At 38.8% G+C, this 15543-nt stretch overlaps 1 protein-coding gene across 3 annotated transcripts in view; it reads left to right on the forward strand.

The window, feature by feature from the left end:
* Window positions 1-13030, forward strand: part of LOC117155277 (uncharacterized) — a 32867-nt gene extending 19837 nt beyond the window's left edge. For 2 of the 3 annotated variants that reach the window (XM_033331095.2, XM_076623463.1), the window contains exons 5-7: window positions 3228-3407; window positions 8343-8636; window positions 10994-13030. In XM_033331095.2, the coding sequence (XP_033186986.1) occupies window positions 3228-3407; window positions 8343-8636; window positions 10994-11337 (818 nt within the window). In that variant the 3' untranslated portion in view covers window positions 11338-13030. The remainder of the gene's footprint in view (window positions 1-3227; window positions 3408-8342; window positions 8637-10993) is intronic. The other variant, XM_076623464.1, reaches the window with a different exon arrangement.
* Window positions 13031-15543: the final 2513 nt, after the last annotated feature.

A 15543-nucleotide genomic window follows, 5' to 3' on the forward strand; every position in this document is an offset into this window, starting at 1 on the left:
TGAATGTAGAAGAAATATTTCTCCGTAGATATGTTATTGGTTATGAAAATGTAAAAATTCATAGGAACTATGAACAGATTTTGAAAGCTGAAATATTACCATTACTACACCGGAAATATATATAGTACCAACCTCGATAATGAATTTTCCAAGAAGTTGTAGAGTTATGAATATTTAATTTGATCGACTCGTAATAGTAAGATATTCTGTTCCTACAACGAATAAATGCTACAATGAACAGTTTCCGACATTAGATTGGGGTTTTTAACAAGAAAAGCAAATGCTAGAAAAGTCACAATTTATCTCACTTAAAATCACTATTTTAAATTTACCTTAGAATTTGTTATCATCATGGTTGTATCATCCTCTTATTATCGATGAACCGATGAAAGTAAATCATTTCTTTCTTTAAAATTGAATATTAAACACCTATCTGTATAACGAAATTAAGCAATCGATAAAAATTGAAGTTGATCGGTCTTCTGATAAACCCGTACGATATCCACACAAGATTCACTCTCCATCCCCCTCCTCGAAAGGGCTATAAACAAATTTCGTATCCTCGCCGTGAATCATTGAACCCTTCTTTCGCTCGACCAGCAATATATCAGCCCTATGAATTCTATCCGGGGTCCTAGAAGGAAGAGACAGATCCGATGGCGGAACGAACGCGGCGGCTCGTTCGAACTCGAGGCGGGCGCCGCTCGAGGGTCGTAATTAATTAAACAAGCAATTCATTACACATTCTACCCTCGTCCCATAGCCAAAGGTGGCCGCCACAGAAAGAGGATGCAGGGCCAAGGAAATTGATCGAGAGTACGAGAACGAGGGAGATAGAGTCTGTCAGTGGCGCGAAGGTCGCCTCTGGCGGAAGTTGGAAACCCGAAATCCCGAGTTGCGCACACACCTTTCATCGGAGCGATCCGCTTTTGTTAGAAAATAGCACGAAATGGCCGGCCCCCGTGTCGTCTCCGACGTGTCGAGAGGGTCGATCGGGGGCGACGGAACGAAATGAGAAGCTGTCGCAGCCAGCTGCTAACTCTCGAGAAATTCCCTGGCAGTCGCCGGTCGCAACGCGTAAAGGGGTGTCCGATGAAATCGATAGTAACGAGTCTGGAGAAGGTCCGAGTCACTTGCGAAATCCTCGTGGAAAAATCTGTTGCGGCCGCTGAACGCTTTGAAGTGGCTCTTTGGATCAGGTCTGCTTGATTCTCCGATGAAGCGAGCTTTGTTGATCTTCACGGAGGTCGAGGTCTTTTGTTTCTGGTTAAATCGATACTGATATCTTGGAGACGGTGTAAGAAAATTTAGTCCGGTTTGACAAGGTCTGTGAATGTAAATTGGCAAAATTCGCTTACGAGATGTCCTCGTGGAAAGATCTGTTGCGATCATTAATCACTTGGAAATGGGTCTTTGGATCGGGTCTGCTCGATGTTGGATGATGAAAGGAGGTTTGTCGAGCTTCTTGGAGATTGCAGTCCTTTGTTTCTGCTTAAATTCATAATGATGCACTTTGGAGATGATGCGAGAAGGCACGAGAAAATTTGGTCAGGTTTGACAGTGTCCATGGAGGTAGATAGACAAGAATGTTATTTAGAAGAATGTCATACTATGACAATATTAAAAAAGACCGTTTTTATAGCATTGTACTATGTTTCCCTGATTTCTGTGCACCATTACATCTTCAAATTTCCCATAAATGCATGAAAATTCGCGTATATCTGATACCCACAAATTCTTCGAACCTTCTGCAATTTACGAAATCCTTGCAATTCTGCCCAACGTTTGACGTAAGGAAGTCGTCGGCAAATTTCTTCGTGTTGGAAGTTTCACTGCGTACGAAGGATGGTGTCGGTCGTTTAACGATAGATCTCGTTAGCCCTGGCCCCTGTTCCACCGTCGCGCCCCCATTGTGTCCCCGGGATCGTGCAGCGTACCCTATTCAGCAAACCGGCGGGAATTTCGGGTTGCCGAGTTAGAATTAGGGCTTCGATTGGATTATCAGGACGACGTGGGGATCTCTGTCCCTCGTTCCATCTCTCTCCCTCTCTCACTCTGTGCTCCCTCCTGGCTTTGGTCTCCGGTGCCTTCTCCCGTGGCGCCGGTGTTGGTTCGTAGATTTCGACGGTTCACGTAGGAAAGCCAGGTCCACGTGTGGTGCCAGACTGGCCTAACCTAACCTGACCATAGTAGCAGCAGCCTCGTCAGATAGCACACTCTCTCGCCTGTTGGGACGTCTTTAATTGGGTTGGCGACACCGTCCCCGGGAAATAAAATGAATCGCTGCCTCGACCTGTCTCCTCGACCTGTTCACCTCTTCTCTGTATTCGGTTTTACTCGTTCGAAACTGTGAGCTCGTGTACCTAGCTCGTGCAAGATGATCGGAGAGAGAACACCGGTTGCCTAGGGAAATAAAAGCCGATAAATGAGAATTGAGGTACTTTTGAGAGTATGGACAGTGGGCACGCATTAGTGAAGAGCTGTTCTCTCTGTTTCCCCAGAGAGAGAAATAGAGAGAGAGAGAGAGGGAGAATTTTGGGGTGGTCAGATCGAAGGTAGAATTTTGAAGCGCGATCTGAAGAAATTTCCGAGTTGAGGCGTAGTTCTGTTCGGTGAAATTTGATGAATTTAGTTGAGGATGGAGGGAGGAGGTTTCTTTCCCCTGAAGAGTGCGTAGGATAGGTGAAGCGTTCTTTGGCGACGAATTTATGAAGCGTAGGCTTTATTCTATTTTAACTGTCTTGCATATCTTTTGCATACGCATAACGACGAAGAAACGTATAATAGTTTCTTTCATATCTGAACAATGATGAATAGTATTCCTTAAATCAAATAAATGAAATATTCCTTATTAGATCCTTTTATAAAATATAACTTCCGAATCTGAATATTAAATAAATTCTAGTTCATTATCCCTAACAAAATATCTATGTAACGAATTGCTTCCACTGACACATAGAGTTTCATAAGTAACTGTAGTAAAGAGTAAATAATATAGAAGCGATATAATAAAGATTGTAATTGAAACAGAAATTTTAGTTCCTCGTCAAAGTTATTCAGGATGAAGATTCATTATGGTTCATAAATGTTTCAATGGTATTTTGTTCAGTTTTTAACGAGGGATTCATATCTTTTAAATAAAAAACATGAAAGAGAAGAAGGATTGATGCGGTTACCGGAAGTCCAGTGGACAGGCGCACGGTTGATCGCAGTGTTGTCTCTTTTAGGGCAGCAGCAGCAGTTCCACGCGTTCGCGTTCGCCTCGCAAAGAGGCGGCCCGTTTTTCGCCTCGCCACTGGTGGATCCTCTGCAACCCTTGCCGAATCCCCTGCAGCCGCTGCCGAATCCATTGCAGCCACGGGATCCGTTGTCCTCCTTCAGGCACGCGATGCCAGCCAACTGTCAAAGTAAGTATTCGATCTGCTTATCTGCATGATGAATGTTGCTCCTTCGTCCCTGTCGCGTCATCTAATTCTAACTTTGATCTTAACCTTCCAGTTCTATTTTCTTTGAATTTAATGCTCATGATATTTGTGGTACTAATTATCGCTTCGCTAGGCGTATTTTCATTTAGGTATTGAGCAGACTTGATTGATAGAAGGACGCTTGCGATATGAAGCTTTCATCGCGTTTCAGTATTTCTATTTCGCAAATCGCTTTACATAAAAGCTATTATGTAAATGTAGCCCTTCGCCGTTTCTCAGATTTTTGTTAAAATTTCTCTTGCTATTAAATTAACAATTAAGTAACCAAATTAATAATTTCCCAGATGCAGTTTCATATCGTTTCACGAATGACGATTGCAAACTAAATTTAACTTTCCATCCCTTCTGATTGATAAAGGGGTGTGTAAATACTTTAATTTATGACTTCGCAATATCCTTCACTAAAGAATGCATAGTCGTAATTGGATGGTCATCGTGAGAATAGTTGAATCGTTCTAAGAATAATCGAAAGATCTTTAAGAAAATACAAAACCCTTCTCTCGATCTTCCATAACATAAATTAGATCTAAAAAATGAAATTTCATCGACAATATCGTAAGAAGCGACTGTCTGGAAGCTGGGAATATTTCCAAGCAGACGCTGCCCTCCTGGTCTCGAATACAGGAAGGGAGAAAGAGAGAGAGAGAGAGAGAGAGAGAGAGGTTTAGGCTTGCGAGAACTAGCTTCTCGACTCTAGAGGCGGAAACCACAAGCCTGTTCAAAGCTAGATTAAATATTATATTAAAGGGGTTGCCACGGGAGCGGCGGCTGCCTCGTCGAGGATGGTTCGTCGTTTTGGCCTGGTAACCCCCGCGTTCTCTCTACGTTTGCAACCGGATTCGCGAATTTCTATGTGAAACATCGCGCTTACAGTTTCATCCCCTTCCCGCCCTTGCCTTCTTTTCTCTCAGAAAATCTCACGTTCCACCAGGTATGGTCTCGCGGAAATAAAGCGAAATTTTTCAACCAAAGTTCGAGAGATTTTCATATGTTCGCGGATTTATCCGCGCAATTTATTATCTTCTCGCGGAAAGAAACCCGTGTGGAAAATATTCGGCGAAGGTAGAGATAGAGAGTCGATTTAATGAGTCGCCTTCGGATCCAAAAGCGATAACGCGGCAAAATTCCTCGATAAAGTATCAAGCATGCCGGGTATTTCCTTTATTAACTTTTTTCCCCACATCGGACATCGATAATTCGCGTCGGCGTTTCTCGATCCACCCGTTGCTCCTCCATCTTTGCCGCGAATTTTGTGACATCCGCTAGCTGGTAACTTTCGTCGATTAACGCCGTCCAGTGCTCCGTAGACTTTTTGCTAGCTCATAGCATATCTTCTATATAACTTGATGTTTCATTATGTCAATTTTAAAGACTACTCTTATCTATGTTTGTCTTTGTCCAAGAAAGAGCATGGATATTCCAGTGTTATTAATTTCAGTACACCACATCTCAGTGTCTTTTTTTAGACATATATTCGTATTGCAAAATTGCTGTAACAATATTTGTAATTATATGATTCAAGGGTTGCGTTTAATTAAATCATGAAGTTACATGGAACCTAGATTTTCATTCAACAATAAATGAGGGATATGGTACATTTATCATATTATTGATTTGACGATAATATAAGTCATATCTTTGAAATTAATAACTGTTGTTTTTGTTATGAGCTCTTCAAATATTTACTATACATGTTTATAATATTCACAATCTTAGGATGGTGAAATAAGATTTTGATGTTTCTCAATCGTGCACTAACATTTTATAATACACGTTCTAAGAGGAAATGTTAATTTGTAGTTAATAGGTATATTATAAAGTAGGTTGATCATTCCGCCCACAAATTTTGCTCGTATATTTACGACTTATAAATTGATGTGAAACGTATGCACATTTTGATCGTCAAAGTATAAACAATAAAGAATTCAATTGATAAATTGTTCTATTATAGGCTGCACCTTAGATGTGTTACAGAATATACAATTGATGGATAGGAAAATTTGCAAGAGTTTTTCTTTTCTAACTAAATAATAATGCTACAAAAAGCCAAATAATAAATCTTCCTATATTTACAATAAAATGAAATTTGATATATTCAACGACGAAGATTAGTTAATAAAAATATCGGTCGGAACGATAATTAATCTTTTGCTTCCAAAATATATGAACAACTTTCTGATCAATCTAATATTACCGTAAGACACCATCCCTAAATATCTTGATCTAATCGAAGAAAATGAAGATAGGAGATAGAAAATTGCTGCTAAATCGAAACTGTGAAATTAGCGTCGCGTTAATCAAAGGTTTCTCCTTACGTCGCGATATCAGCCCCAAAGGAAGCTTCCTTTCTCCCCTGGCCCGGTGAAAATTGAACGAACGATGCGAAAGCATGCTGGCTCGCGCTATTTAGGGTTAGCCTCTCGTCAACGACGGCCCAGTGGCGCTGGTCGAGCTCTCGGTTATTTGAGTTGGCCGGAGGTACGCGCGGGGGATGACCAACCCTTTGATCTCGAACGCGCCCTCCATCCCACCGTTTTCTGTCCGGCTGCACCCCTCGCGCTTCCAGAGCTTTCCGCCTTCAACCCCGTAACTCATTGGAAAATCTATCGGGTATGCTGCCTATATGCCGCAAAAATAAATCCAACCCCGAGGGGGCGCAAAAGAAGCTTCGATCCCCCGTGTATATTCCCCGGCAAACTAATTCGGATCGACGAATAATCTTCTCTCGTTCGAGCGTTTTCACTCTTTCGTTTCCTCTATATTTTTTACCTTTGCTACACGGCCTTTGTCAATTTTCAGACTATGATATTTACCTATACAAGGTGTCTTGTAAATGGGGTACAACTGGGAAGAGTATGATACCGCGTCACCGATATGGTTGCGTAAAAATTGACGTCGAGGATTTATTTCTGATAGAAGAAAAAAGTGAGTGGAAGACTAATTTCTAATGAAAGGAAAAAGTAAATCGAAAATTAATTTCTAATAATGGAAATTTAGTTTCTTAATTGGGAGATTTAATGTAGAGAATAGGAGTTTGAGGAGGATTTGATAAAATGTGAAGTATTTTCAAGAATTTTTGAATTTGAAAGGTGTATATTTTAAGACGTTTAAAAAATAAGTTTGGTTTTCGTGCATCATCGATACCAGTGATATTATGATGCTTTTCCGTTATACATGAAGCGTATGATTCTTAGTAATTCTGATGGATAATTCCCTGGTTAAACGTCTTCCATAAAGTTTCAATAAATAAAATAAAATCATTAAACTTGTTCACTGTAAATATTTGCTTGGTGTACCTGCACTTAACTGTTATATCGGAACTGGACAAATTAATATCTCTATTTACTACTTATTATGCTTATTTTACCGTGTAATTGAGAACATACAATAAAACAGAATATTCACACACGGTAACTTTCATTGCTTTGTAATAAAAGGAATTTAATTTCATGGAAATTTACTACAAAGAACAGAATCGTGTATTCAACAGAATGTAAAATATTTTGCACAATTTCTGAAGTAATAACATTTATCTTTATGAAATTTCCTGTTTCTTTGTGTTCTCTAACATCCAATACGTATATGTAAGTACAGATATTAATTTACAGCGAAGTTAATTAAGTCCAGGTATAATTATGTGCACGCTTAGATATCCAAAATGAATTTTTAAAGTTAAGATGTTCGAAATGAATATTTTTTCAAAAGTAATAGCTCGCGGAATCGTCCGATTGATATTTGGCTTTACGTTTTTCGTCGTTATATCGATGCGATTCTTTGGCTTCCTGTTGCCTGATTCGCTGCAAATGGATTTGCTTGGAAGATATTTAAGTTTAGCCTCGCTCGCCTTTGTGCTTCGCTCTTTTATCAGCTTTGCGTTATGTTTCCGAGAGAAACGGGGCTTGGACGACTAGTTGGAGAAAGTGTACTATATTATGGCACCGCTTCTTACAAGTTCGTAAATGCTCCTCTGTTGGCTTGCGCTCCTCGTTTGCTGGCTGCTTTCAATGTGTTTTCCTGCTGTGCTAAGTACCCCCCCTTTTCAATTCAAGTTCTATTTGTGTTAGTATAAAGTACTACGGCTTGTTTCTTGATCATTTAACTTGGACCTTTGAGAACTTCAAACTTTGAACAACAAACATTCAATAAGAATAAGTGTTTTAACATAAAACTCGTAGAATTCTTGGTAAAATCATATTATCGTAAAATCGTCATGATCATAAAATTCAATATGCTCATAAGGAAAATTATTCTCACTTTATCTCTCGATTTCATTTCTGGTAAAAAGAAATATGTTTCATAAAGTATTATTGTTAATCCTTTCACTGCTCAGATGTCCGACGTCGTTTATGAATATTGCTTACATCAATGTTGAAATTACACAAAAACAAAAATGCAAAGTCCTTAAAATTATTTATCATATATAATTTGTATATCCATCGTTAATCACATACGTTAGAAATAATAGATTATATTCTTTATATATACACACAAAATATTAAATCACAATAAACACAAACATTTTGTCACCATCTCTCCTGTGAAACACATATTCTCTATAGACAGATATTATTACACTATGTAATAGACATTCAAGAAATACATGGTGTTTTCATTTTTCATTCGAGTTGAACGTTCAAAAACGTACAAAAATTTAAAGAAAGATATAGCTCGAATTAAATTGTCAGAAGAACTTGTCCCTATTTACATATTCGTCGCCCTAGATGGTTTCGTTAGCGTTGAAAGGATTAACTAATCATTTGATTTGCCTCGATCATAAACGAAGGACGCGTTAGTCGAGATGGCCGAAAAGGATCAAAAATCGCAATTGTGATACACGAACGAGCATGATCTCCTCAGACATGTCCCAGTTCGGTCTGACTGCAAGCAATTCATGGGGATACGGAAGCACGGCTGGCTACGCTGGTTATCTTCCCGGCCCTTTGTCGTCGTGCGCGGCACAAGCGTCGTTCCCACCCCCGCCACCGCCACCTCCACCACCACCCCCGTCGTCCTCGTCGTTGGCGTCTTTCGCGGGCGCCGCGTCTATGAACACGCCAACGGCGCCCGATTCGACAGCGGGATCCACTGTTACTTCCGGTACCGGTGCAGGATCCACGGCACAGCAGGATGCGTTCTCAGCGGTATCATCCCGTAAGTCTTCAGTTCTCTCTTTCTCCCCCTCTCTCCCTCTCATCAGAAGATGTTTTGCGTCCTCCTCTCGCGTAATTGATTCATCATTGATGCGTCGTTTTATCAGCACGGGAATTCCTTTCAATTCATTGATATTACCGTAGTATAGCTTCTTTGGAAAACGTGGAACGTCGTGTTAAATCGATTATTGAATTTGATTTTAGGAGGTTTAAGAGGCATTAGCATGGCGGTTCGTTTTAGAAGAAACGAGGTTCTATTTATAAATGTAATTTTTGGATTAAATTTTTACGAATCACAGTCAGTGTTTTTAAAGTAGATTCTTTAGACAAATGATATTCTCAGTCTTTGTCTCATTTCCCGAGTCATTGCCAGAGGTCTTCATTCCGAAGTAATTTCATTTGACTGATCGTGATTTTTCGAATCTTTTTAATTGTACGATGAGACCTTTTAAATGATTTTCGATCTTGGAGAATAGAAAGAAGCTAAGAGACTAGCTGCCAATACAATTTGTCCTGCAGCTAAAGATTCTTTAGAAGCAATAGCACGATATACTGATCAAACTATTATTTATTTGATGAGTTATTCTGTACTAATTAAACTGGTTGATCAAGACTTTCTATTGAAGTTAGTAATTCAAGGTATAAAGTAAGAATTCTAGCAGGTACTTTTCAAAGGATATTTTGCAACAAATTAATGAGAAAATCTTCATAGCTCGTTTTAGTTATATGTTATACTTTGCATTTGATAGGTTTATTTCATTTACAACGGATAGTTGTCCAAACATACGTGAACCAAACGCACGCTTACTTCCTGTCAAACTATCGTATTAATAGTTGATCGTCCGATGTTTACAGTACGCACTACAGTGCATTTGTAATCGATATTGTAGCGTTACGCAATCAGCGACAATCAATGGAATTAGTTTCACCATAACGTCATCAACGTTTCCAACAACTGCAAACAGAATAGACGAAATTCAGTCTGAAAGAACTCAAACGTGCGTTTCCGCAAGTTGAAAATCAAAATACCTATAGGATAAATCAGAAAGAGATGGACTATCGGTTTAAATAGTCGAATTACGTCATCGTTATCATTGAGACTGTGGGAAACGAAACTGATCTACATGTCTTTTTATTAATTTGTTAACTCAATTACGCTAATATACATGATTGACGTTCAATTCTTAAAAAACAAATGATTTATCTTCGTACATTCATTCGTCGCAAGAAAATGGAAAACCGATTAGGTGGTAGATTCTAAACCCAAAATAAAGATTAATATGCCTAACTGTATCACAAGAAATCAAACCTACTATCATCCCCGAGACAGTGAAAACCATGCTCTATAGAACGCACTTTGTTTTGAGTCGATATTTCGATCGGTTGCCGAGATACAGGGCCCGAAAGCCGCTTAGCCAATACACGCGGGGAAGATGAATGGGCCAGTCATTGCCATGACCTACATTTTTTCCTCGAAATGCGTACGCGCGATAGTAAATAGTAAAAAAGCTGCTGACTCGGTGTCTGCACTGACCAGCGCACGTGACGCGAGCTTGTGATAGGTCAGTGACGAGGTGCGAGCGAGAGGTCCGAGCGTGCGACAAGGACAGACGTAGCGAGATATTAAAAATTATCTTGCGCTTCCAACAACGATATCTCGGGAACCGAACATTCGATCGGCGTGAAACAAAAATGCATTTACAGGGGAACGTCCTAAGTATATCATCGTGTTGAATTTGTTAAGAAATTTGTATTATTTCTGTTCCCATAATTGACTGAATTTCTGGTAATTTCAGTAGGGTCTTTCGGGATCCTTTAGGGTTTATTATGATATATATGGGATACTTTGGAGTAATATTAGTTATATTTTACGTCTTTTAGTTAAAGAAAAATGTCACACGCGTTTCATCACGATGGTTTTGTTAAGAAATTTTTATTAATTTCGTTATAACGATTGATTTAATTTTTAGTAATTGCAATACGGATTATTGAGATGTTTGAGGGCTTCCGGGAGTTAGTATGAGCTAGTTTGGAGTAATATCTCGTGTTAATAATATATTTATGTGTTTTCTATTTATGAATAATTATACCTGTTCGCACCATCATCCTCGTCAAACTAAAAAATTAAACTACAAAGGACAATCTCTCTTTCCCTGCAAAGATAACGGTCCCAGGCTTTAAAATCTCATACTTAATTAATAATTCATTATTACCGTCATAGTCTTTCATCAACAATAAATCCACCAATTATTTTAAACTGTCTGCTTCGAAAATTCCCATTGTGATTCTCTATTCTCACCATCACTCTCGTTAAAAATTAAACCACAAAAGCGAATTTCTCTTTTCCCCCGAAAACAGTGGTGCCAGATTCGACGACGACGGGTCAATCGGATCCCTTGGACCCTCTGAGCAGCCTAATGTCGGGGACACCGAGTCAGAGGTACCAGGACTACGTGTCTCCCAGGTCCTTATCGACGGACTCGAGTACCACGGAGAGTCCTGTGCACGAGGAGCAAGGCTTCGGTCAAAATTACGGCAACTACTTCCCAACGCCCGGCGTCCTGCCCAGCATCCTCTATTCCCAATTATACGGGAATCAGTTTCAGAATTCGGAGAGCCCCGAGCAGAGAGCAGTGGCGGACAGTTGCAGCGTCAGACAGGAAGAAGTCAGACCGGACAACAACGTCTGGAGGCCTTACTGAGTGCCAGACGAATCGTTCCCGTGATAATTCTGATTTTAGAACTTTTCTCTCGTCGACTGTCGTGGACGATAACGTTGAGATGAGCAAACTGTGATCGGTGAAGATGGACGAGGTGTTGGTCTCGAACAAGCGAACGAAACTAGCTATTAGTGGGCATTAAAAAAAAAAAAGGAAATCAAACAAGAGAGAACAATCCGGTGCATGTTCGAGGATGACGAAGAAATTTGCCTGGCAGCGATTGTCAGGAAATTTGGTTTTTCTTCTTTGATTTTTCGATTGGTTCTGTTTTTCTATCTTTTTTCGTTTGGCTGGTTATGTCTCGACGAATTGAAAATCTGTAGAGAGGGGCTGATTTGTAATTTACCGAGTGTGTGATGAGTGAACGTGCTACTGCTGGCCCACGGTGATGGTGACGATGATGATGATGTATATAGAAACATTGTACATAGATAGAGCATTGTCGTTTCATCGAGTCATTCATCACTGTCGACGGACTGCGCGACGTGTGACGACTTGTACCGGGTGTCTGCCGGATGCTTGGTCGAGCTCCGGATTATACTGCACTCTGCTTGTCTCGCAGATGAGAAATTGGATATCTCGCCTATGACTTTTCAAATTTTTTAGCTTGGTTAGGTCCATCTTAGATTATGCGATTTTTATGTAAGAGTGTTCATATTGTTTTTTTATCTTTTTTCCAGCGATACGAATTTTTAATTAATAGTATATGCAATGTAACGTCTACGAATTTTGAATCGAATAATTTCTGAGTTTTCGTGGTTTTATAATTGTTTACTTTGGTTCTTTTACTTCTTGAACATTTTTCTGTAACAGTAGATATTCTGTCTCCTCTTTCTCTCTTTTTTTTTTTGTTACAATATTAGGACACGGATTTTGGAATAATTTTGGGCTGATAGCATAATTAATGTAAAAAGTGTTATCTATGAATCCGACAGTATTTCAAAGAAAAAAATATTTTTTTAATTTTCTTTAAATTCTTAATATACACATATCATTATCGATCTCTAAAGTGAAAATTTTAACACCAAGCGGATTAAAGTCGATGTTTGACCGTAGATAAGATTCTCAGTGCAAAGATTAAAGTCTTCTTTCATCTTCAAGATAAGCAGATTTTCTATAACTCGACCAGTTATCAAATACACCCAGTGTAACTTTTATTCCTTTCGATTATGTTTTCATAGTATAACGCGATTTGATCGATTTGACTGCGGGCTCGTGTGCAATATCGTCGATTCGCGATTCTCGTAGAAATTTCATTGCGATATGTCGAACGAGAATCGAGTATCGACGGAGAGTCAAGAGGATAAGAATATATCGATTTGTATCACGCGAACGAAGGAGAAAAATCTCGCGATTCAACGAAAGAGAAAGAAGCTCCTCGCTTTCACATCGAAATTCCCCTCCATGAAATGGAACGCAAAAGAAAAGGTAAACGAAAGCTCGCGTTATAATGTTTGGATAAATGTTATGACGCGATTAATCGATTAAACGTCGGTAACGATTTATTCGTTTTTTTTTCTCTGAAAACCGACGACGTCTACACTCTGCCCCACCCCCTCAAAAAAAAAAAAGAAAAAAGAAAAAAAAACGATGATTTCAGATATACATATCTACTGACCTATTGTTATCGTAGTTTTTGACCGAGTCGAAATAAAAGTGTATTTCAAAATACGATAGACCACGTGGGTGTTTTTTCCGGTCCACTTATATTGGTTCTCTTCCAAAATTTTTTGTTCGTTCTTTTGAAGATATTTTTTGGATGGCTTTATTTTAATCCATAAAAAAATTTTTCCAAATTTTCTTTACACAATTTTTACATTTAGATCTGATAATATTTAACACAACTTTTAATAGTAGTTTCTTGTTTGCAGAAGTTTCTTTAGATTTAACGTTAATCTTTTTTTAGATTTTTCTCTAGCATTCTTGACATGTTTCTGTGTTAAAATTTTAAAGCAGTCGTTTGGAGTTTGTCGAAGTAAAAGTACCAGCTTACCAATAGCAATTAATTTTACTTGGATTGTCTACTAATACCCAATAAAATTCTCCTGTTAATTATTGCACCAAATTCAAACGACGAATTCAGAAATCTAGAATTATTAATAAAGTGTTCCAATAAGAATTAAAGTGATAATTTTACTTGTGTCTTTTATTAATATTTCTTGCACCAGTGTTATACATTTTCTAATACACGATCTGGATTATTATTTCGAATCTTTCGGATCAGTGGTATGAATGTTCCAGTGAGAAAAACTTTTTATTTCATCAACTTTTCCACAGCAGTATTTTGAGAAAAAATTAACCTACCCCTGTTATAAACGTAGAACTTCCTTTATTGGCATAAAAATTAATTAGGTTCCATTCTAGATTTAAACATTTCCTTATTAGCTTGGAATCTCAGAGTACCAGTTTTACCATTTCTAAAATACATCATAAACGTCTCTTAGCTTTCCAATTAAAAGTAAAAAATTAAGAAGGCTAAGGTTGTTCCAAAGGAAAATCTGTTAAATAAATGATAAACTTATCTAAAAGTATATTCAACGTTTAATATATTGTCTTCAATTCCCAATCTTCTTTTATTATTAACATAAATCAACAATATCAAATCAAAGGATCACATCAGAAAGTTTCCTTCTCTTTCTAATTTTGTTGTCCATTATTATGAAACAAGCTTAGCTGGGATCCGCGGTGGCCAGAGCAACAAGGGTCAACGATGTTGGTACGGTAAAAAGTACATAAGATCGGTGCTCGTAATGGTGGTTGTGTCAGGTAAAGGGTGGCGCAGGTAACGATACGAATCTCTACAAAGCTTCCCTAAAGCCGACAGTTCCAAAGGATCCTCTACCAGGACGATGCTGTGCGTGTATGTAAATTGGCAAAAGATTTAATTAAACGTAGTCCCCGGGAGGAAGATTCTCCGTTGGTTTTGCCTTCTGCCTCCGAGCGGCTCTCTGCTAACGAACACGCGTTTTGAATTTAGTATTTCAGAGGTTCGGTTGCCTCGCATCAACGATCCCTGTAATTAACTCGTTCGCGGATTATAAACCATCTCTCTCAGCTGACTGATTTTTCAGAGAAAATTTGAAACAGAGGATTTTATTTAATTCTTCGTATCCTACCTTTCATTATTTTTCACAGTCTTAACCTTTAAAAAGTTTCTCCACTTTTTAACCCTTTGAAATTTGCTCAGATCTGTCTCATTGCTCGGCATAATTTTATTTGTACGTTTTGTGTTGGAAGGCATTATGAAATTTCTCTATGTGTAGAATATATAGAGGAATGGCAAACTAATTACCGTGAAAATGCAATAAATCGACTACTTCGATGGTCTCATAGTACGATTTCTAAAGTACTAACGACTCAAACAAAAAGGTGGTAATTAAATTGTAAATATGAAACGATGTATGAATAATAAAACTGATGCGTTTGTGAAACAAGAGTAGCTCACACTGATACTTCGTATACTCGAATACACGATGCATATATTACGTTAGATAAAGTATCATGCTGTTAAATAACAACATTATGCACATTTACATTGTTGTGCACATAACAGTATAAAGCGCCGTAACGACGTGATTCCGGCATAAAAGCAAACCTTTCTGCCAGGAGCTAACCAGTGGAGACATTGAAAGTATCAGAAATAGAGTCATTCGAAGCGACCAAAGTATCATCTCCTCTTACGCCTATATCATCCCTCTATCTTCTCATCTTCACACTGTAACACACCCTTCACAATGTTGATAATAATTAATCTAATAATCCATTATTATTAAACCTAGTAACTCATTGTACGATGCTATTACACTATGTGAAAGTATACCATCGAAAATTCACCAGTGGAGACTTTGTAAGTAGTATACGAAATATTAATAGCAAGTAAAGTACCTTTCGCGCCTCTACCGTCATCTTCCCATCTCCTACCCGCCCCATGAAACGCTCTCTAATTTATTCCGCTAAAAAGAGCGCGATTTTGCCGCGTGTCGCGCGCAAACCAGCCACAGAAGAGCGGTGTTTATCGGTGTTTCGCGAAGGTAGCCCCTGGACAGACAGTAGGGTGGCTGGTCGTCGCACGCACAACTCGTCGTTTATACGCGGTGCCGGCATAATGGAGCAGCGTAGAGCGGACCACGGATAATGGAGTATGAAGAATAGCGTGTGGTGAACGTCGAGGATAGTCTACAACAGCCC

The sequence above is a fragment of the Bombus vancouverensis genome, chromosome 12, assembly GCF_051014615.1.
Source record: "Bombus vancouverensis nearcticus chromosome 12, iyBomVanc1_principal, whole genome shotgun sequence".
NCBI lineage: Eukaryota > Metazoa > Arthropoda > Insecta > Hymenoptera > Apidae > Bombus > Bombus vancouverensis.